Below are 21223 nucleotides of genomic sequence, written 5' to 3' on the forward strand. Positions count from 1 at the left end.
GTTTGGGCGAGAAGGGACCTTTGAAGCCCTTCTAGTGCAACCTCCCTGCACTAGGCAGAGGCATCTTCGGCCAAATCAGGCTGCTCAGAGCCTTGCCCATCCCGATCTTCGATGTTTCCAGGGATGGGCTCTCCAGCACCAATCTGGGCAACCTGGAACAGCATATACCCACTCTCACTATGGAAAGTGTCATCCTTCTCTCTAGTCAAACTCCCTCTTTTAGTTTAAAACCATCACCCCTTGCCTGTCTCAACAGGCCCGGATAAAAACCTTGTCCCCATCCTTCCTATAGGCCACTCTAACCAACGAAAGGCTTCAGTGAAGCCTTCCCAGAGCCCTCTTCTCCAGGCTGAACAATGCCAATGCCCTCAGCCTTTCTTCACAGCAGAGGTGCTCCAGCCCTCAGGTCGTTTCTGTGGTCTCCTCTGGATCCACTCCAACAGGTCCATGCCCACCCTGTGCTGAGGAGACAACGCAGGCAGGCTCTCACCAGGGAGGCAGAATTCCCTCCCTCAACCTGCTGGTGCAGGCCAGGATACAGCTGGCTTCTGGGACTGTGAACATACACTACTGCCTCACACCCATCTTTCCAACCACCAGTATCCCCGAGTCCTTCTCCAGAGGGCTCCTTCCAACCTCCTCCTCTCCCAGCCCGCATCAGAACTGGGCACTGACCTCAACCCAGGTGCAGGACCTTGCACTTGACCTTGTCGAGCCTCACACAGACCTGCTTCTCAAGCTCAACCACATCCCTCGGGATCAAATTCCACATCTCTCTTATTTCAAGGGAAACAAGAGCCACCCTGAGTTCACTCCCCAGCCCCAACAGGCACCAGCCTCACTTCCTGGTAAAAAGATTTATTAAGAACCTGCACTCCCTGCCTGAGAGGGGGATGCCACCCTCACACGGGCGCTGCACAGCGGCAGGGAGCCAGGCGACGGAGTTAGAATTGCTCCAAGCTAAACAAACCCGCGCCAGACCCAGCAGCAAGGTGAACAGAGCAAGGCAAAGTCACAGAAAAGCAGTGGGAGCACATCTGCCTGGCAGAGGACCTCCCACTGGGGCAGCCCAGCAGTAGTTAAGGCGTTTAAAAGTGCTTGGAGGAAGATCAGCCCTATGGAGGGGCTAAATAATGCCAGGAGGCAGGGACAGTGAGGGAGGCAGGTGGACGGTGGGTTTTCTCCACCTGCTCTGCAGAGATCTGGCACAGATCTAGCCCAGAGCAGCAGGCAGGAAAGTTGCTGCCTGCCCATGCCTCAGCCCCCAGCCACAACCAGGAGATGGGCTGCAGGGCCCCTAAACAGGACCCAGGCTGCTGGTCTTCATGGTCACCTCCCAGTCCATCGCAGGTCCAGGATGCTGCAGCTGCCTGCGCCCAGGGAAATGTGAATCCCAGTGCAGCATCCTGCCCCAGTGCCAAAATGAGATGAGTGGGACTTGTCCTCAGTCAGGATGTGCCCCAGATACCCATCACAGCCATGTTCCCCTGGAGACAGCACAGCCAGCAGCACCTCTACTGCTGCTGGGAGCAGCAGCAGCCACTTGGTGCCTCACAAATGGGAATGTCCAACAGAGGTGTGGGTGGTTATGGCCCTGTTGTACCTGTGATGTTTGTCACGGGAAGGGCACGGGGAAGTGTCCCCACCAGTGCCTCAAGTGACCAAGCTGCTCCCATGTGCAGTACAGGGATGTCCCAAAGACAGACCCAGAACTGCTGGTAGCTGAGACAGGGCTCTTGTGGCCATTTTGGGGACATTTCTGCAGGAACAGCCTCATGTTCTGGCCAGAGGTGGTGAGGAGTAAGCAGTGACACTCTCAGCACCTAATCCTGCATCCCTCCAGCCTGCCCCATACCTCCCCAATGCTGCCTCCTCCCCACGGACTGCTCCAAGAAATCATGCTTTTCCCTGGAATGTTTGTATCTAAAATTTCCCTCATTGGGTTAACTAAAACAAAACAAAACAAGAAAGACTGTGTAAAAGTTAACTTCCCCCAGGTCACTCTGAAAGGCTGCTGATGGGATCTGGTGGCAGCAGGGCAGGCAGAGCAGCCTTCCTCTGTGTAGCAGGGGAAGGGGAGCACCAAGCTGGAGTTGAGGGGCTGGAGGGATGTACCTCACAGGAATGGGATGGGGTAGAGTTGGAGGGAATAGAACAGGGGACCAAGGTGTTGGGGAGAGGAGGGAGAGTCCCCCCACCTCTCACTGGGACTGCAAGGAGAAGGCCAGCTTGACACAGGCCAGCTCCTCCCCACCATTGCTGACAGCCGCCCGCACACGGTAGTTGCCGTTGGTCATCCAGGAGGGCAGCTCCACCTCAGGCAGGTCAAAGTCGCTGGCTGGCAGGGAGTAGGAGCCCTGTGGAGAAAGGGAACTTGTAGGCAGAAGCCTCCAGCCTCACACTGAGGGGCATGGAGGCACGCAGCAGTGCTGCTGGCATCAGCCCCGCTGGGGGTTCCAGGCATACCGCTTTGAAAGGACAGTGGCAGGGGATGCCATAGGTGAGCAGGGGCTCTGGGCAGGTGGTGCCAGGTGGGATGAGGTTGTCGAGGATGGTGCAGACATCATTGTAGGTGCAGCTGCCCAGCTGGTCGATGCAGGGCAGCTGGATCCAGAGGTCACCCAGTGCTTTCTCCACCACCAGCACCACCTGGAAGGAAAGTGGTTGGCACCAGTACGGCCAGCACAGGTACCCACAGCTCCTCCACACTGTCCTGCTTCTCCTCCCAGCCATCTCCCTCTGCCTGTGCAGTTCCTTGGGGTATCCATGGGGCCACCACATGCCATCCCACCTCCCCCTCCTGCTCTTGCTTCCTCTCTGTCTGCAGCTTTCTCTTCCTTCAACCTCAGCTTGGCCCCTTGAGCAAACACCACCCAGCACCCCACACATCTGCTCCTTCCCCTATCCTCAAAGCCCCAGCCTCAAACAGGAACCATGGCAGTGCTCAAGACAGCCCCTGCACCTTGGGCAGAGAGACACAATCTGTCTCATTGCAAGATGTCCCCAAAAAGTGGCACAGGGCAGCCAGGCCAAGCCAGGACACCCACAGAAGTGCTGTGGCATGTCCTTGGAGGGACCAGCTGGGTCTGGCCACTGAAAAATGAGTGCTGCAGTGACTGCTGGGAGCACTCGGGACACTTGGGGTTTCAGTTCCTTCTCCAAGCCATTACATCCACAGGACATGACACACATCAGGTGGTTTCTCCCACTGGGTCGACGTTAGAAGCTTCCCACTGGGCTGTCTGCTCCCACCACAGGTCTCCCTGTGCCCAAAACCCCATTGTGGCTCACAGAAGTGAGTGTGCTGAGCCCTGCACTGCTCTGTGACTCATTCCCCCAAAGGCTGCTCATTCCCATCCCCACTGCTGTGCAATTCCCAGCTGCTGGTGGTTTCGAGAGGTGCTGCTCTCCCTTATCCCACAGAGGCACCTCCAGCTCATACCTTCAGAGGTGAGGCCATGGTCTTGCTGCTGCTGACAGCTGCACTGATGCGCAGGCTCCCTGGAATGCTGATGGGGTCAGGTGCCACAGAGAGGCTCTGCAGCACCACGGGGTTCTTTTTGTCACCACAGTTCTCCCAGGCAAAGCCACCAACCTGCAGCATCAAGGGATGGGAGCAGTGAGAGCCAGGGCAAGCCTTGCCCTGGGTTTGCAGGTTTCCCCAGTGTTGGACTCTCACCCCAAAATCTGCTCACAAGCACAGCCAGAAAACGACTTTCATCCTCCTTGCAAACACTGACAGCTTTCTGAGCCTCAGGGCACCACAGAAACTCTCCATCAGCCCTGCCATGCAAGTACTTTACATCTAAAGAAGGTTCCCAGGCTGCAAGTTCCAAACTTGCCTCAGCTCAGCCTCTGAACCAAGGCAAGAAGGATCCTTCACACCAGCACCAATGGCACCCATCAAGGTGTATGAGAGCAAAGCAAGGACTAGGGCAGGGTGGCAGTGGCTGCTCTAGCCCAAGGGATGTTGTGTCCTGGCACAGCTGTGGGGCTGCCTCAGTCTTCCAGACTGGCCAGGACCAGCCTGGCTGCTGCAAGGCCTCATTCACCATCCAGCCACCTGGTCTCATGCAGGAGGAGGAACTGCACTCACTCATTGCATTTCACATGAGCCAAGCTTCCCCACCACCTGATAAATCCCCAGGGGCCTGGTCCTGAGCTGGTTCAGCAAAAAGGAGCCAGGGAAGCAGTGCTGTCTCGTGGGGTACCTAACAGCCACACACAAGGGGTGCCAGCATTCACGTCTGGGCTGAGAACCACACTGGCTTAGTTTCCCTGCCTATTCCGAGTCCCACCAGCTTCCCCAGCCACCATCAGCAAAGCCATGGACTAGCCCATCCCAAGTGCAAAGGCAGGGGGATGTGGGCACTTGCCTGCAATACCCACCTCTGAACCTGCTGCAAAGCAGCGGTGAGCGCCAAGCCCCAGCTTCCTCCCCAAGCAGGTTCCAGCCTAATTGCAAGTCTCTTCCTGGCAGGAGGACACCTTGGCCGTGCACCCTGAACAGGTCTGGCCAAGGAAGCCCATGTCCCCGTGCCACAGGCTCTCCTGGCCTGCTCAGCAGCCCCAGAACCGGTGGAAGCTGTATTACCTGGTGCCAGGGGGCACCGCAGCCTGTCCTGCCATCCCACTCACCAGCTGCGAGCAGCCCGAGGCAGGACGTGGGGCTCAGGGCAAGCCAGGGCAAGGGGCGGGCTGCACCCTGACATTTAGCAAGAGCTGGGAGCTCCTCACCAGTGAGTCTGCAGGCAAAGAGGCTCCACGGCAGCTACACGCCAGCGTGGGGGTCCACATGGCCGTGCCACAGCCCCTGTGCTTCCTGCAGAGCCTCCCTCCTGCCTCCCCACCCCTTCAGCTTTGGGTCACTCACTACATGAAGGACCCTGAGTTGCTGGAGTATGTCCAGAGAAGGGCAAAGCTGGTGAGGGGCCTGGAGAAGCCTTATGAGGAGCAACTGAGGGAACTGGGATTTAGGCTGGAGAAGAGGAGGCTGAAGCAAGACCTCATTGCTCTCTACAGCTCCCTGAAAGGAGACTGGGGGTCAGACTCTTCTCACCCAGTACCAGGTGCTCAAACAAGAGCAAATGGTGTGGAACTGTTAGCAGGGAGGTTTAGATTCGATATCAGGAAGGATTTCTGCACTGAAAGAGTGGTCAGGCATTGGAACAGGTTGCCCAGGCAGGTACCAGTCACCGACCCTGTAGGTGTCGAGGAAGCATGTGGACGTGGCACTTCGGGGCATAAGACCGCCGGCCAGGGTGTCCTTAGGTTAACAGCTGCCCTCGACAATCTCAGAGGTATCTCCCAACCCAAACAATTCTGTGATTTGATCATTCCGTGAGCATCAACCTTCCCGGAAAATAGTGACCGAGCTCTTTCCCCCGCACCCCGTGAGAGTCACGTATCTTCATCAGCCTGTGCCCATCAGCCCAGCCCAGCGCTGCGTGGGAACCAGGAGGCAGCCGCCGGAGCTGGAAAGGGCTGAGGAGCAGGAGGGATGAGCAGGGCTAGGGCTGGCTGCTGGGAGCCTACGGGGAAAGCTCAGCCAGAGGAGGGGAGGCCGCCAGGCTGTCTGGTTCAGCAAGGTTTGCCAAAATGCGGTTCCCTCCTGCTCCGAGGCTGAATTCCAACCCGCAGCCGGGTCTGTGAGACCCCAGTGACCCCCACCCGGCCGCAGCCACGCACCCAGACCCTTCTGCGTCAGAAAACACTTCTGCCCCTTGCAGAACCCAGCAGGATGGCGACAGCTTTCCCACCCTGAAAGCCTCCCTCCGCCGAGCTCCCAGAGCCCCTCAGGCAGCGCCCCCCAGGCCCAAGGCGGAGCAGGGTGGAGGGGCTCGGGGAGAGGGTCTCACCTTGCGCAGGCTCCGGGAGCGGCTCCGCTCCAGCAGCAGCTGCGGGCCGGAGGCTGCGAGCACGGCCGGGCAGAGCTGCAGCGCGCAGAGCGCCAGCGCCAGCCCCGCTCCCACCATCGCTGCGGACGGAGCAGCCGGAGCTAGGCACAGCGCCGGGGCGGCCGGAGGGGAAGCGCACCGAGGGGGAGGAGAAAAGCGAGAGACGAGGCCGACGGGGGCGGGCGGAGAGGCAGCGCCGGGTGCGGAGCGGGGCTGGTCCGGAACGCAGCCCCGGGACTGGCGGCGAGGCTGGGAGGGTGCGAGTGCAGCCTGCGAGCTCCGGCCCAGGCCCGATTCCCCTCCCTCCCCTCACAGATTTCTTCCCCTGCCTCTTTTTAATATTCCTTCTCTCCTCCCCGGTTTTGCCGTCAAGCACAGGACTGGAATCGCAGGGATGCTGGGACGGGAAGCGGCGCTTCCCCAGGCACGCAGCAATTCACTCTCTGCTGACAGCGAGAGGCAGCCACACCACCCAGATTCGCTGGGTGAGACCAGATTGTCTCCCCAGTGACCCCCACCCCCACACACACAGCTGCACCTCACCCATTGACCGAGACATCTTGCACCCCTTTGCACAGTATCCACCTCGGTCTGGCACCCAGGACCATCCCTCAACCTCACAAAAGGAGCAGAAAGAATCTGAGCCCCAAACCTGATGTGCTGCAGGGGGTGGGGGACATCCTGGCATTGCGTAGCCATGCAATGTGGACAGTTTGCCACAGCACCCCACTAGCCACCATCTACCTACCCAAAATTTCTGATTTAACACCTCCTTCTTCCACCCTTCCCCCTTCAGGTGCTCCTTTTCCAGCCAGAGATGCCTTGAGCCCCAAATCGTGCTGGAATGGCCCCACCACCACAGACAGCACAGGAGCATGACTTTTCCCATACACGTTGGTGAAGAGAATTTTTCCCTTTGGAAAGCTGGAAGGGACAGAGCCAGCTGAGCAAAAGAAATCACAGCATGAGTAGGAGACACTTGTAGGATCTTTCCCCACAGGCAGCTCAGCTCTTCTTGCATGCTGGCCAGCCTTCCCATATTGCTGCTGGCCCTGGGAAGGCTTTCCTGGCCTGTCCAAACCCCTGCCTCAGCTCTATTTTTAGCCTTTCATCCTTATTTAGCAGCAAGGCCAGCCAGAGCCTGCGTGCAGGGCACAGGAGCAGGCAGAGGCCGTGACGGATGCTGCTGCCCACCCCATGCCCGCAGTGACAACTGCATTGCTGATCCACCGCAAAGGCTTAATGCTGAGGAATAAATAGTCCTGCTCCCCCCACCCCACCCAGGAGTGGGGCAGAAAGTTATCCCCCCAGGGATTAGTTTCCACTTTGCGGCCCTGGAGGCAGCCAGGGGACAGGGATATGTGGGGAGGGTCACAGACATGGCCAGAGCATCATCATGTTGGGAGCAGAGCCCCTTGTCTTGAGCCCTCAGCTACTTCTCACCACTAGCACGGGTGAAGGTTTCACTCTCTCATTCTCCCATTCCCATCCTTTCACCATTCCATTTTGCCATGGGAAAAAACAAAGAATAAAGGACTCTGAGGACAGGTTAATCCACATCTTTTTTTGCTTAGTGATACACAAGCAGGGGCAGGACTTAAGAGAAATTGCTGCTCTACCTCAAGGCAGAAGCAATGTGTGACCTAAGAGTCACCACCAAAGGACTCTGCAGCCGTTTTTCTGGGGCTCCAACACAGGCAAGATCCTCTGCAGTTCAAAGTTTGCTGAGCTACCTCACCCATGCAAAGCCCAAGTCAACAAGATCTCAGCAGATCTGCCTAATGTCTTCGACTTGCATTGAAGCAGAGCTGCCAGCACAAACGGGTGACAGCATTAATGACTTCATTAAGTCAGTCATTCACTCTCCCCACTGCCTAGACCCACCAGGCCAGCTCACTGTCCAAAAGCTTTCTGGCAACATTTCCCCTCCCCCTCCTTTTGACTGAATTTCTGAAAACAAAAGGGGAAAAAATATTATGAATGACCCCATCTGTGCTCACAGGACCACCCTGCACATAGAACATGTAGGGCTGGATCCCAGATGGATAACCCATGCCTTGTACCCACCCTTGTCCTGCCCAGTCCTTACCAGCTGGAACTGGAGACAGAGCTGAGACACTTTAACAGCTTGCATAAATACTTCTCTTATCCACAAGCTTTGGCAAACACTTTAAATGACCATCGGTACAAATTAACTCACCATTCAGCCAGCTGTTATCCCATTTAGGGCAACGAGGCTGAGCCTGAGATAAACCTCCCCGGGCTCACTTTGCTAGGCAAAACTTTTTGAGATGTCTCCAGGCACTCTCATTCCTGGAGAGAGATTGTGATAACCCCAAAAAAGACATAGGGGCAAAGGTCAGCATGTGCTGAAGCTGTCCCAGGTGGGTCTGCCCCACAGTGTCTCTGCCTTCCTGTCTCTCCACGGGCAAAAATCCCCTCACTGCCACGGTTCCTTTTCTCACCAGCTCTCTGAGAGCAGCTTCTGGCAGCACAGCCCTGCATATTCTCCAGGCTTCCACGGTTATAGAGAGGAGGATGACTTGCAGCAGCCATGAATCCCACTCGTATACCATGATGTAAGTCCCTGCATTGCTTGAAAGCAGCTGGGCAGAGAAGTTTCTGCCTGTTGAAGTGCTGCCCTGCACAGAGAGCAAGTTGTTAGTGTATTGGGGCAGAGGAAGATGAAGCCAGGCTTGAGATGGCAGATCTCTCCAGCTGGGACACATCCCACACAGCCCACACAAGAAGACTGCAGAAACAGAGAAATTGCTAAAATCCAGCTAAAAGGAGAGGCTTTGGGGGGCAGCACAGGCAGGCCTTCTGGCAGGCTGAAAGAAGTAAAGTGCTCCAAGTCAGTGATTTGTAGAAGAGCAGAGTTGTAGCGGCCACGGCACAGAGTGTGGAGCTGGGGAGCAGGCTGCTGGGGCTAGCCTGGCCCCCCAGTCCCAGCTCTGCCTTTCTGGCGTGATGCTTCAGCCTGAAGCCTGCTTTTTCTCCACCTTATCAAGAGAAACTCTACCCAGGGCCAGCTCTGTGGCACAGGGACGTCCTCATGCACCCCCTCTGTGCCCCACAGTTAAACCCAGAAACTGCCACAAGCAGACGTGAACTGCTGGACCTCCGTGCACCAGCAAGACGTGACGGCAGCTGGACGGGCTCCTCCTCAGCTGCCCACGCAGTTGTTTCTGTTCATAACCACAGCCCCAACGATGCAAATTCTGTCTAGAAATAGGCATTGTGCTTTTGTGCTTGCCCCTTCAGTCTCCAGGGTCTGGACCAGGATTTTGAATTAACCCTGGCGAAGGTGGAGACCAGCACCTTGCACTAACAGAGCTTTTTATCCTACGAACGATCTACTCAGCCCAAATAAGTACTCTCAGGCTGGGAAGGAGATTTGCCTCGCGTATGAAGTGCACGATAAGAACAGAGACGCTCTCAGTGGCTCCTGAGCAGCCAGGAAGCTGCTGTGACTCACAAAATGTCAACCCAAGTTAAGCAGCACCTAGATGCAGGCAACTGGTCCCGCCAGTCTCCGGGGAGACCTGGGGCAGCCACGGGCCTGCCCCTTTTCCTCCCCACCCTCCTAGCCGAGTAGTGTTTCACAATCCCCCTTTGGTTCCAGGGTTAGCAGGGCAGGAAAGAAAAACACCTCCATGGGGCGACGATGTAGCTCTGCTCCCTTAGCAAGCAGGCAGACAGTGCCAGTGGTGGCAAAACACCAGCGAGCTGGCAGCCCCCAAGCCGCGGGCTGCGTGGACTTCCCCCAGGGGATGTTTGGAAGCTGTCAGGATAGAAAAGCTGTTGGCAAAACCTGGCAGTGTGTCCTATACGGGGCACAGCCTCGTGATGGGGTTGAAGCAGTGTTTTGGGCAGGGCTGGGTGGCAGAGGCTGGTTTGTCAGCTCAGGATTCGCGTTCATTTAGAGAAGTTTGCTGTCTCTCGGCGCTTGCAAACAGCATTAAAGGCAGAGCACTGCTGGGAGGAGCCTGCCTTTCCGCCACGGTTTTCAGACGGGGCGCTCTCAAATACACGTGTTTCCCTGCCTCTTTGAGACCCATTTGTAAAGCGCAGGCTTTCGTCTTGGAAAAAGGCTCCCCCGCCTCCAGGCTCAGCAGTTTGGATGTTTGGCATGCTTAAGAGGGGAGCTGCTGGGAGTTGCAGTCCCCCAGGCAGTATGGACCACGCTGAAAGCCCCCTCCAGCAAGGGTAGCTACCCCCAGAGCAGAGCTGCTGCCGGAGGAAAACACTCCACAGCCACTGCCTGTACACAGCTACCCCAGCGCAAGCTGAGACTTCATGGGATGATGGGAAAAGCTGGGATGGATCTTGCTCTCAGCCCTCACATCTCTTCTCCCAGGGGGGCTAGGGTGAGTTCACCACTGGAAGCACCCCCCACCGAGGCTCTGCTCCAGCTGTACCCCAACCTTAGTGCAGGGGTCCGTCTTCCACTTTCCCCCGACCCAGGACTGGAGCATCCTCTGTCTGTCCCCCCCCAGGGAAAGAACATTCCCTGGGCGGGGGGCGTCATAAAATCCTAGAACGCACTGAGCTACCCTAGGGTCCCGCTACCCTGCTTGGGGGGAAGCAGCCTGCACCCAGGGCGGGGATATCGTGGGGTGGAAGGGCCTCAGCTCCGGAGCACCCCCTCCAGAGGCTGAGGGCCGGCCCCGGGGGCGGGCGGGCTGCGGCCGGGGGCCCTGCCCGCGGCGCGGGGGTGCAGAGCACCCTCTCCCGGCGCTGCCTGCGAGCAGCTGCGGGAACTTTTTTTCTTTAATTATTTTTTTTCAAATATTTTTTTCCCCTGCCGGCCAGCTGAGGCAGCTCGTCCCGTCCCGTCCCGTCCCGTCCCTCCGGAGGATGCAGCGCTCCGCGCCCCGCGGCTGAGCGGGCTCCGGCTGGGCTCCCATGGGCTGCACCGGCAGCGCCCTGCGCTGCTGCCCCACCGGCGGCAAGGTAACGGCTGCGGGGGCTTGCTGGGCTGGGCTTGGGCTGGGTTTGGGCTGGGCTTGGGCTGGGCTTGGCGTGGGGGGGGAGTCGCGATTCGTGTGGGGTCGGGGTTTGCCTGGAGTTGGGGTTCACGCCATGGAGTAGGCGTGCTGGGGGCACCCGCTGTGGGTCTCCCTCGCCACCCGCACTCCCCAGAGCAGTGAGGCTGGGAAGCGTGGCTGTTCCCCGCTGCCTGGGACGCCGCTGGTACGGTGGGGAAGATAGCACCAGGCAAAGTAGAATTTGGGAGCCACCTGCCCTCCTCCACCCTCCTGCACCCCTCTAGGTTCTCTCCGCACACCATGGGGGGTCCCTATACAAAACGGGGTGCAGTATCTGGGGTGACAATGCCTGCTGCAAATGCCGTTCCCTTGTAGGACAGGACTGGGTTCCCCCGGCTAGACCTCTGCCATCCTCGCACAGCATCCTCCCTTGTCCTAGAAGTTGGGTCCCCCCAGTGCAGAAGGTGACACTTCCGCGGGGGAACAGCGAGTCCCCAGCAAATCCTGGCGCGCTGCTCCGCGCCGAAGAGCCCTTCCGCGGCTTGAGGGCTAGAAATTATCTGCTGCTGATTACTGTTATTTTCCGACGTGCTCCTGCCGCCTTATCACCCTGCCGTGGCCTCTGGAATTGTTTGTGGAGTCGAGTGTGCTGGGCACACTGGTGTCAAGGGGGTTGTGGTGGCTGGAGGGTAGCAGGGAGGCAAGGCAGAGAGGCCCCACGGTGCTGGCTTGTGCCCCTACACGGGTGGCCCTTGGCGGAGGCAGCTGCGAGAGCTCGGCCGCCCAGCACCAGGCGGCTGAAGCACAGCCTCAGGGCTGGCATGTGTGGGGGGAGCAGGCTCAGCCCCGGAGCCAGCAAGTGCCTTTATTTACAGCCCTTGCAGGCTTGGCTGCTCCTCGGTACCACAGGAAAAAAACCTACCCTGTGTCTTAGGATCTGACATTTCTGGGCTGGTTCAGGGCTCTGCGAGCTTGCAAGAAGGGACCTGGGACAGGGGGCCAGAGCAGCCCCCGGGCCTCAGGTGCCGACAGAGGCAGTTAGCTGAAACACGGAAACTGAAGTCAGTCATCTACCCCCTGGCACCTCCCTTCCTCTGCTTGCCCGCTCTTGAGCTCTTCTCAGCCCTACCATGCTGCTCACCACGGTTTGTGTCCCCCCCACCCTCCAACCAGCCCTGCTGCTGTGACTAAACTCGATCCCAAAAGCAGCCCTGAAAGTCCCCTTTATGGCAAAGAGGGGTAAGGGTGGGCATCGGGCTGCTCCTGCTGACTTGTGTCCAGGGTACCAGAAGGTGGGATGGGAGACATCTGCCCTGGCTGCTGATGGGTGGACTTGTAGGGCTGGTCCTTTGGGGTTCCCTGGTGATGGGGGAGCCCTCAAATCTCAGAGGAAAGCCCAAACAGACCCCAGGTCCACATTATAGGGCCAGGGACTGTCACAGAGCTAAGGGCTATGGAGGCTTCTGGGGCCAGTCTGAAGTTGTAGGTGACCTTGGGGAGCCTGTGCCAGGCTGAGTGAGGTGTATAGATGGCACACCAGGCACTGCTCCGTGCCCTGGGGGAGGTGGCTTGCAGGCAGCAGGGTGATAAGGAGGCATGGGCAGAGGTGCTATGGCCAGAGCCTGGCCCGATGCTGCAGGCATTGTCCCTGGGGGTCCCTTCCCCTCCAGCTCCATCCACCCACACTTGGCCATTTGTGGTCACTGCTCACCCTTTAATTGTGTTGTCAGCGTGAGAGAGGCCAAGACTCCTTCCCAAAAGATCAGGACTGAGGCTTGGCCACCCTCCAGGGCTGGGGTGAGTTTATTTTGGAGCTATAGAAACTATATGTAGCAGCAGGAGCAAGGGAAAGGGCAGGCTGCAAAACTCAGGGTTGCCAAGGGCATGAAGGGTTTGAGGTTTCTGTGGCACAGGTCTGGCTGTACAAGAGGTGAGAGTCATCTTGCAGCACAACCATTGCCAGAGGAAAACCGGCAGCAGAGCTGGAGACAAGTCCCACAGAGCAGAGCCAGCATTGCTCTGGCAGCACTGAGCATCTGCTGCAGGTCCCGGGAAGGTTTTAGGGTCGTGGGTCCAATTCTGGCCCCCCATCTCCGCAGCCACAAAGCAAAACCTCTTCCCCAGGAGCGGAGTGGGGATTTAACTGCTCGTTTCCTGCCTCTTTGTGATTTGGTTTGCGGAGGGTAAGGTTGCACGGTTTAGTTGCTCAACGTACTTGTCAAACAGGAAAAGAGGAAGAAAAATACGGTCCAAAGCCCCACCTCATGGCCAAACCCCCACCTCATGCTGCAAGCTGAAGCAGAGGCTGCAGCTGCCACAGCTGCCTGCAGCTGCCTGCACCGTGCTGAATGCCTCGGCAAGCACTCCCCACTGCTGGCACCTTTTGGGATGCCTCGGGTTCTGCTGGAAATCCTACTTAATCCATCCATAAACAGCTTTGCTCCAGACCATTAGAAACATTTCGTTGTGAGGATGTGCATACATTAAGGGTTTTTTTTTTAAGCTAGAAGGTGAGGGTTTTTTTTGGCATGAGCTTCCCCAAAGCTGAAGCCAGAGGTTTCCACGCTAAGACCTTAAAGGATAATGGTTGAACTGGATGATCTTAAAGGGTCTTTCCCAACCTAAACCATTCCATAAGCAGCATTGCTGATGGCTGCACCTGCAGGATGTTTCATCTGCTTCTTTCCTGGGCCAAAGCTGTTCCAGCTGGAACCACTCCCAGAGTGCTCCTTCCACACACAGCAGATACCAGAATCAAGCAGGTTGGAAGAGACCTCCAAGATCATCCAGGCCAACCTAGCACCCAGCCCTGGCCAATCAACCAGACCATGGCACTAAGTGCCTAATCCAGGCTTTGCTTCAACACCTCCAAGCATGGTGACTCCACCACCTCTCTGGGCAGCCCATTCCAATGCCAATCACTCTCTCTGACAACAACTTCCTCCTAACATCCAGCCCAGACCTCCCCTGGCACAACTTGAGTCTGTGTTCCTTTGTTCTGTTGCTGGTTGCCTGGCAGAAGAGCCCAACCCCACCTGGTTACAACCTCCCTTCAGGTAGTTGTAGACAGCAATGAGCTCTGCCCTGAGCCTTCTCTTCTGCAGGCTGCACACCCCCAGCTCCCTCAGCTTCTCCTCACAGGGCTGTGCTCCAGGCCCCTCCCCAGCCTTGCTGCCCTCCTCTGGACACCTTCCAGCACCTCAACATCTCTCTTGAATTGAGGAGCCCAGAACTGGACACAGCACTCAAGGTGTGGCCTGAGCAGTGCTGAGCACAGGGGCAGAATAACCTCCCTTGTCCTGCTGGTAACACTGCTCCTGATAGAGGCTCCTGTCTCAGCTCTCTAAAATGCTCTAGGTGATACCAGAGGCATGGGTGCCACATCCTCCTCTGGAAGGGGCAGCAGAAAATGCCTCTGTATTTTAATTAGGTTTCAGCCACACTCTGCCTTTCACCCTGGCTTTGGCAGTGGAGCTCTCATCCCAGAGGACAATTGAGTCCTTAGGAGTAAAATGAACTCCAGGTAGTATTTTAATTGCTGCAGAGGTAGCACAGGTGCCTGGTTCATTGCCTCAGGGCAGGTATTTAGGTTTGTCTGCTGATGCTGTCATAACTTTCCTCCCTCCAGCCATTCTGGAGTTCAGCACAGTTGTCTCCAATCATTCTCCTTGGTCGGCTCCATCCTCCTGGGTTTGGAGCATGGAGAAGAAATGGAAGTGCCCTGGATCCATGCTGGAGGCATTGCCCATGGTGTTGGGGTGACCAGCCCTGGGCTCTCTGTCCTTAGGCACTGCCTAAGTGACAGAGTGACACATGTAACAGTTTGAGCAAGTGAGGTTTGGGGGCCACTCCTGGAGAAGATAGCAGCATCCTGCTCCCAGCATGGTTCAGCTCATTCAAATCCCTCGGGGGCTTGGATGTCAGAATGGTCTCACACACAGCCCTTCACTTCATTGGAGTAAAACCACAGCAGGAGGAACTTCCGAGGCTCCTGTGATGCCCCTTGGCTCGCAGAGCAGCAACTTGTCTCCTCCATCCACCCATCCCACCCCAGACTCCAAACCCAGCGTGGGACACGGGGTACATTAAATAGCACCAAATGGGTGCAGGGGGCAGGCCGGGGAGCCCCCGGGGACGCTTTGCAGGCAGGGCTGCTGGGGCTTGGCCACATCCCAGAGCACCCCAGTTCTGCAGGGAGAGCCGTGTGGGTGAGGAGAACAAACCCTGCAAGCCCCAACTGTCTGGTGGCTGCTGGCCCTGGGTCGGGCTGAGCATCGCGGCCGCTCGCGCCATAGAAGGGAAGATAAAGCCCTGGTGGCTTCCAGAGGCTCCGAGTTCTCTGCTCGCTGGCAACTGTGCTGCACTCCAGCTCCAGGAGGGGGGCTGTCGGGGAGGTGGAGGCAGGGAGGCCTGTTTGCTTTGCCTCACTCTTTTCCCAAGCCAGGATCTCTAATCTGCTCTGCATTTGGCCAGGCAGCTGAGCCAGGCCGGGGTGCAGCTGGCACCGCAGGGTCCCTGGCTCCCCGCAGGACATGGGCATGGGTTTGTTAGGGACCCAAACTTTTATGGGTGGCTGCAGAGCAGCAACGTGTCAGCAGGTGGATTCCCTGCCCTCAGTGGACCCATACTCATGCCCAAAGCACAATCGGATGGTGGGCATCAGGGGCAAGATTTGCCCTGTGCCAGGGAGGCTGAGCTGTGAAAGCAGCTGAGATTTGCTTCTATCTTTCAGCAACAGATAAAAATATATCCCTAGCGTTGTTTTTTTTCCTTCCTCCCCTCCAAGTGGCTAAATTAAACCCATGCAGGGCTGGAAGGCATCCCACAGAGCTGTGTTGCTGGAGGCAGCTCCTGGCTCTGGGTTATATCAGCCCTGCAGCAGCAGGAGCATGCGGGGCTGAGCAGCACATTCCTGCTCTCCTGTGGTCATTGCTTGCCCTGTCACCAGCCCTCACCTGCTGCCAGCCCGGCATGGGGTCAGCACTGCCTCTGCTCTGTGGATATTTCTAGTGTTCCCCCTCCTGCCCCAGCACAAGCTGGGTCGAAGCACCAGACAAGAGGTGTGTTTGGGGTGCTGCAAGGTGCCAGGGACAAGGCTGACCCTGAGCCTCCCATGGACAGGGCAGGAGGAGGGTGGTAGGAAAGGGACGTACCCAGACCCCTGCTCAGTGCTGTCTGCTCTCCTCCACCAAAGGTTCTGCTACTGGTGCCTCTTTTGCACCAGTATCCTGTTGGGGGGCTTGTGAGCATTCTCCAGGTCTTCCAGGGCTGGCAGTGTCCTGTGGCAAAGTGGGAAACGAGCTCAGGGCTGCCTGCCAGACAGTGTGTGTGCAGCCATGGGTGCTCAGTGCTGGCACAGGGCGGGGGGTCAGGGGGCCTGCTTTTAGCAGGACTGAAGCGTGCTCAGTGCAGAGTGCCTGGCTGCAGGGTGCCCTCTGCCTGCAGCCATCTGCCCCCTTTTGTGTCCCCCCGCTCCAGCCCCCTTTCTCTCTGCCAGAGACAGCTAAAATCCCAGCAGCAGAGGGGACCAACTTCCCAGGAGCTCACGGCCTTGAAGACAGAGAAGGGTGAGAACATGCACGTCTGCCCCGCGCTCTGCTTCCTCAGGGTGGCGTTCAGAAAGCAGCGGGACAGACCCCAGCGTAACCAGCTGGGGCTGGGGAGGATGAGGATGGTGGCTGCAGCCTCCACGTGGCACTGGTGCAGGCAGGCAGGCACGGTGGCACCCCAGAGATGATGGCACCCCATCCTCTCAGGCAAACAGGTCGTCCGCAGGGCAGGAGACCTAACGAGCTGTGTCCTCTCTGAGCCTGCCAGCAGCATCCCAATTAGTGTTAATTTACATCAGCAAGATGGGGGCGTGGGGAGGAGGGAGGAGAAGGAGGTGTGTGTCCAGTAGGAGGAGGACCGGGGCTGAACCCAGGCCACCACACTGGTAGGTCCCTTGTGAGGACACCCGAGCAGGACACGGTCCGCCTGGTGTCAGCTGTGTTTGCGTTGCAGCCAATGCCACCCTGACGCCTGAGCATGGGAAGGAGGGAGAGGAGCTGGCACAGGCTGGGAGACTCCTTCAAGGTCAGGAGGAGCAGCTGCGGGATGCCAGCCGAGCGGGCACCAGGAGAGTTGCTCAGGATGTTAACACGCAGGTGGGTCACGAAGCAGGGAGGGCAGTGAGTGTGCTGCAGCCAGGATCTCCCAGGCAGTGAACCTGCCACATGCTGGGCTGGGCTCTCCCGTTCTCAGGAGGCAGAAGGGTTTAAGGAAGCCCAAAGAGGTGTGGGTCTGGCGCTGAGTCATGGGGGGTGGGGAGGGCCAGAGCATCCCTTTCACTGGTTCAGACATGTAGGATTTGTTATCTGCCTGCTTCCCAGGTGGAAAAGGGAAGAGACCTGCAGCTGCAGGAGCAGTTTGATGCCCTGAGGAGAGAGCACACAGAGACCCTGCAAGGTGCGTGCCAGGACAGGAGCTCCTGCAGCCCCTCTGCCCATTCCCTGCTGGTGCCCTCTGGCTTCTTGTGGAGCCACGGGGGTGCTGCCTCGCTGCTCCACTGCACTGTGGCGCTCAGGTGGGGTTTGCTGTCCCTGGTGTCCACACACCAGCGACGCTCAGCTCGTGTCCCTTGCTGCAGAGCTCCAGAGAGCACATGAAGAGGAGAAGCTGCTGTTGGCAGAGTCCCACCACAGGTCCCAGGCAGCCTTACAGGTACCTGCAGAGAATTCCCTAGGCCATGGGTGCTTGTGGATAGCTTGAGGAGCCTCTGCCAGTTCCACCATCGTGCCCCAAGCTCCTCAGTGGACATCTCAGTCCCTGCTGTTACTGAGGGCCAGACAGGCTCCTCCATCCCTGGCATTTTGGGGGTGCTGTAGCTCAGCAGTGCCTCTGCTCAGGAAGGAGTCCCAGACATGTCCCTTCCTGCTTCCTCTTTGGCTGTCCTAGGAGACGATCCAGGCACTGAAATCGCAGCTGAAGGCCTTCCAGGAGAGGATGAAGCGGGTGGAGGAGTCGCTCTTGAGCACAGACTACAAGAAGCACATCAAGGTGCAGAGATGGGTGTCAGGGAGGAGACCTACCCCTGGGGTGCTGTCCCAAAGCCAGGGTCTCTGAGGGACCCTGAGAGCTGAAGAGGGGCTGAAGCCAGGGGGTGGGGATAGGCACAGGCCAGCTGAAGCAGGGAGCAAAGCTCCTTCCCTGGTGGGAGGTGGGCATGGGCCATTGGTGTCCCTTGAACACAGGGAATGGGCAAACAGCACGGCAAGTGCCCCAGGTGCCCATCCTGCTGCAGCTGCTGCCTCCCCTGTGGCCCACAGGAGCATGGGAGCCCCAGCCCCTTCTGGGAGCAGGAGCTGGAGAGCCTGCACTTTGTCATTGAGATGAAGAATGAGCACATCCACGGCCTGGACAAGAAGCTGCTGAACCTGGAGGCTGTGGTGAGTTGAAAGCAGGTCACAGGTAGGCTTTCCTCTCTCCATCTCATCACAGGATCATTTAGGTTAGAAGAGACTTTCAAGATCATCACATCCAGTGTTAAAACCTAACACTGCTAAGTCCACCACCAAGCCATGTCCCTCAGCACCACATCTACACATCTTTTAATCCCTCCAGGGATGGGGACTCCACCACTTCCCTGGGCAGCCTGTTCCACTGCTTGACAACCCTGTTCATACAATCATAGAATCAAGCAGGTTGGAAGAGAGCTCCAAGGTCATCCAGTCCAACCTAGCACCCAGCCCTAGCCAATCAACCAGACCATGGCACTAAGTGCCCCAGCCAGGCTTTGCTTCAACACCTCCAAGGATGGTGCCTCTACCACCTCCCTGGGCAGCCCATTCCAATGCCAATCACTCTCTCTGCCAACAACTTCCTCCTAACATCCAGCCTAGACCTTTTGGTGGAGAATGTCCAACGTAAACCTCCTCTGGAGCAACTTAAGGCCTCTTCTCCCCACCTGTGTCCTGTCCAGAAGCTGCAGCTGAAGCAGGGGTGGTCAGAGCCCTGTTCCTCTCTTGAAGAAGAGGGAGGACGTGGATGCATTGCCACCATGCTCCTACCAAGCCAGGGTTCCTTCCAGGATAGGGTGGTAGAGTGGCTCAGAGTTGCTTTCCAGCTTCCTCCTCACCCTCATGCCCCTCTTCCAGGCAGAGAGGAACCTTCTGCTGGAGGAGAAGGTGAAGACTCTCCAGCAGGAGAACGAGGACCTGCACGTTCGCACCCAGAACCACTTGGTTATGGCAAGGTAAGTGCTGGTCCCGCAGGTGGCATCTCTGACGGGGGGGAGAGGTGGCAGTGGGGAATACCTCACAGCCTGTGGTGCCCCTGGGTGCTTTTTGGGGCACAGCAGGGGCTGAAGGGGTGCTCTGCCCAGCAGCTGCAGCGCTTCTCCTGCAGGCAGCTGTCGGAGGAGCTGCTGGCTGCCCGCGGGGCGCTGGAGAAGGAGGCCCAGCTGCGGGAGCAGGCTCAGCGGGAGAAGGAGGAGCTGCTGTACCGAGTGCTCAACGGCGGGGACGGAGCTCCCTTCGCCGTGGCTGCCGGCGAGGTGCCCCTCATCGCCACGTAGCGCCGCGCCGACGGCACCGCTGCTGCCAGGGGCTCTCGAGGCTTTCCTCCGGGGGTGTGAGCCTGGCACTGGTCCCACCAGTGCCCCCGCGGCTGGGGTAGGCCCCCGAGATGGATGAGCCCTCGGAGCTGCCCCACCCAACCCGGGGTGATGGAGCATTTCACAGGACTCTTGCCCCTGCCCTTCCCCAGCCCGTGCGGGCTGCAGGGGGACCACCCCGGGCACACTCCTGTGCCATCCCTGCACCCCCTCCTCTGGTGGGAGGTTGTGGGGAGGCTTTCCAGGAGTAAAAGGGGTTGGCCAGGACATTCAGACGTGCATTAGGCTGGATCCAACTCAGCACTTGGCTAGGAGCATGACCAGCAGCAGTGCTGCCTGGGGGTGTGAGGCGAGAAGAGAAGGTGGTCACTGGGAGGGGGATGAGCACCAGGAACGGGGGAAGGACACTGGGGACATGGTGGTGTAAGGTCCCTCACTGCCTGGGGACCAACCCTGGGGAGCAAGTGGCCAAGCCCAGTCCTGAGGCTTTCACAGGGCAGCAGCAGCAGCAAAGGGCAGGAGGGATGGGTGCCACTGGGTACCTCTGCCACCTCCAGTGCTACCCTGGCTACAGACCACATCAACCTGTCCCATTTCAGGGCCTAGCCTCCTGCTCAGGCCAATGCCCCCCCATTCCTGCCATTGCTAGTGAAGGCAGGGACTCGCCTCCCCTCCCGGGGAGGGGGACAGCAGGGACCCCACCCATGCCTTCCTCTCTCCACTGCTTCCTCCATCTTCAGCAAACAGCTCCCAGGGACTGCTCCTGCAGCCCAGCTCTGTCCCCACTCACTGCCACACAGACACACAAGTCCTCCTTGTGCCTGCTGCCCCTCAGCAGCACTACCACCAGCCCCATATTCCCCCCACCCCCAGAGCTGGGCAGAGGGGCACAGTCAGGAAGCAGAGCATCCCCCTGAGGAAAACCAGTCTTCAGCAGTGGCTCCTAGCAGGTCACAAGCCCATCAGGGAAGATGCTACCAGCAGAGCTGCAGGGCAGGGCTGGATGCACACAAGCACTTTCCACAGGGTGCATGAGCATGGAGCCATGGTCACTGCTCTGGGGGCTGCCACCAGCGTGTCCCCTCCCCAGGACTGGGGCTCTGTGTGTGTGTGCACCAAGCCAAGGTGCTACTGGCTGTAACAATTACAAGTTGGTGAGCAGCAGCAACAGTCTCATCTCAGTGACTCTGGGGAGCAGTGTGGGGACACCTCACAGCAGTGCCATGTGCCTTGCACCGAGGGGCAGGTGGGGAGACAGGGAAGGGTGGGAGCAGGCTCCACGAAGCCACAAGAAGGCTGCCCCGGAGGAGGCCCCCGCTGCCGGTTCCCTTTTCCTTTGCTCCTTCCCCTCTTTCATTCATTTCAATGTGCTCCCAGCCCAGGGCAGATCCCCATCTCTCCCAGCCCCACCAAGCTGGCAGGGCCACAGCAGCAGCCACTTCCGTCCTTTGTGCCGATCCTTATCAATCAGGAACCTATCAGCTGAAGCAGGCAGCCAGGAAGGCACCACAGAGGCAGGGTCCAGCCCTCACCCAAGCACCAGCATGGGGTGGCCAGCGAGGGCAATGAGGGTGTCTGATGATTAGGCCAGTGTCCCTCTAAGGCACCCACTGCTCCATGTGCAGCCTCGCAGCTCTGGGGACAGCTGATGTGGCAGCATCCAGCTTTGTACAGCAACCTTCAGTGATATGCCAGGATCTGCAGCAGGGGGCAAGTGGCTGCTCCTGCAGACCCTGCCTACC

The 21223-nt window shown here is 58.4% G+C and overlaps 2 protein-coding genes across 3 annotated transcripts; one reads left to right on the top strand and one right to left on the bottom strand.

Annotated features, from left to right (window-relative positions):
* Nucleotides 1-842: 842 nt before the first annotated feature.
* GM2A (ganglioside GM2 activator) lies at nt 843-6226 on the bottom strand. Its single transcript, XM_064162034.1, has 4 exons — nt 5859-6226; nt 3443-3595; nt 2467-2649; nt 843-2357 (listed from the first exon to the last, which is right to left on the bottom strand). Exons 1-4 carry the CDS (start codon nt 5973-5975, stop codon nt 2202-2204), a joined length of 609 nt encoding a protein of 202 aa, XP_064018104.1. The 5' UTR covers nt 5976-6226; the 3' UTR covers nt 843-2201.
* A 4442-nt stretch (nt 6227-10668) lies between these two features.
* CCDC69 (coiled-coil domain containing 69) lies at nt 10669-20645 on the top strand. Of its 2 annotated transcripts, none has more exons than XM_064162044.1 (9): nt 10669-10853; nt 16386-16455; nt 16892-17034; nt 17260-17335; nt 17517-17590; nt 17825-17926; nt 18196-18315; nt 19024-19121; nt 19254-20645. In XM_064162044.1, exons 1-9 carry the CDS (start codon nt 10806-10808, stop codon nt 19558-19560), a joined length of 1038 nt encoding a protein of 345 aa, XP_064018114.1. In that variant the 5' UTR covers nt 10669-10805; the 3' UTR covers nt 19561-20645. The 2 variants fall into 2 exon arrangements, with proteins under 2 accessions (XP_064018114.1, XP_064018115.1); XM_064162045.1 differs by having other exon boundaries at nt 10673-10853; nt 19274-19537.
* The last annotated feature ends 578 nt before the right edge of the window (nt 20646-21223 follow it).

This window comes from Pogoniulus pusillus, chromosome 22, assembly GCF_015220805.1.
Source record: "Pogoniulus pusillus isolate bPogPus1 chromosome 22, bPogPus1.pri, whole genome shotgun sequence".
Taxonomy (NCBI): domain Eukaryota; kingdom Metazoa; phylum Chordata; class Aves; order Piciformes; family Lybiidae; genus Pogoniulus; species Pogoniulus pusillus.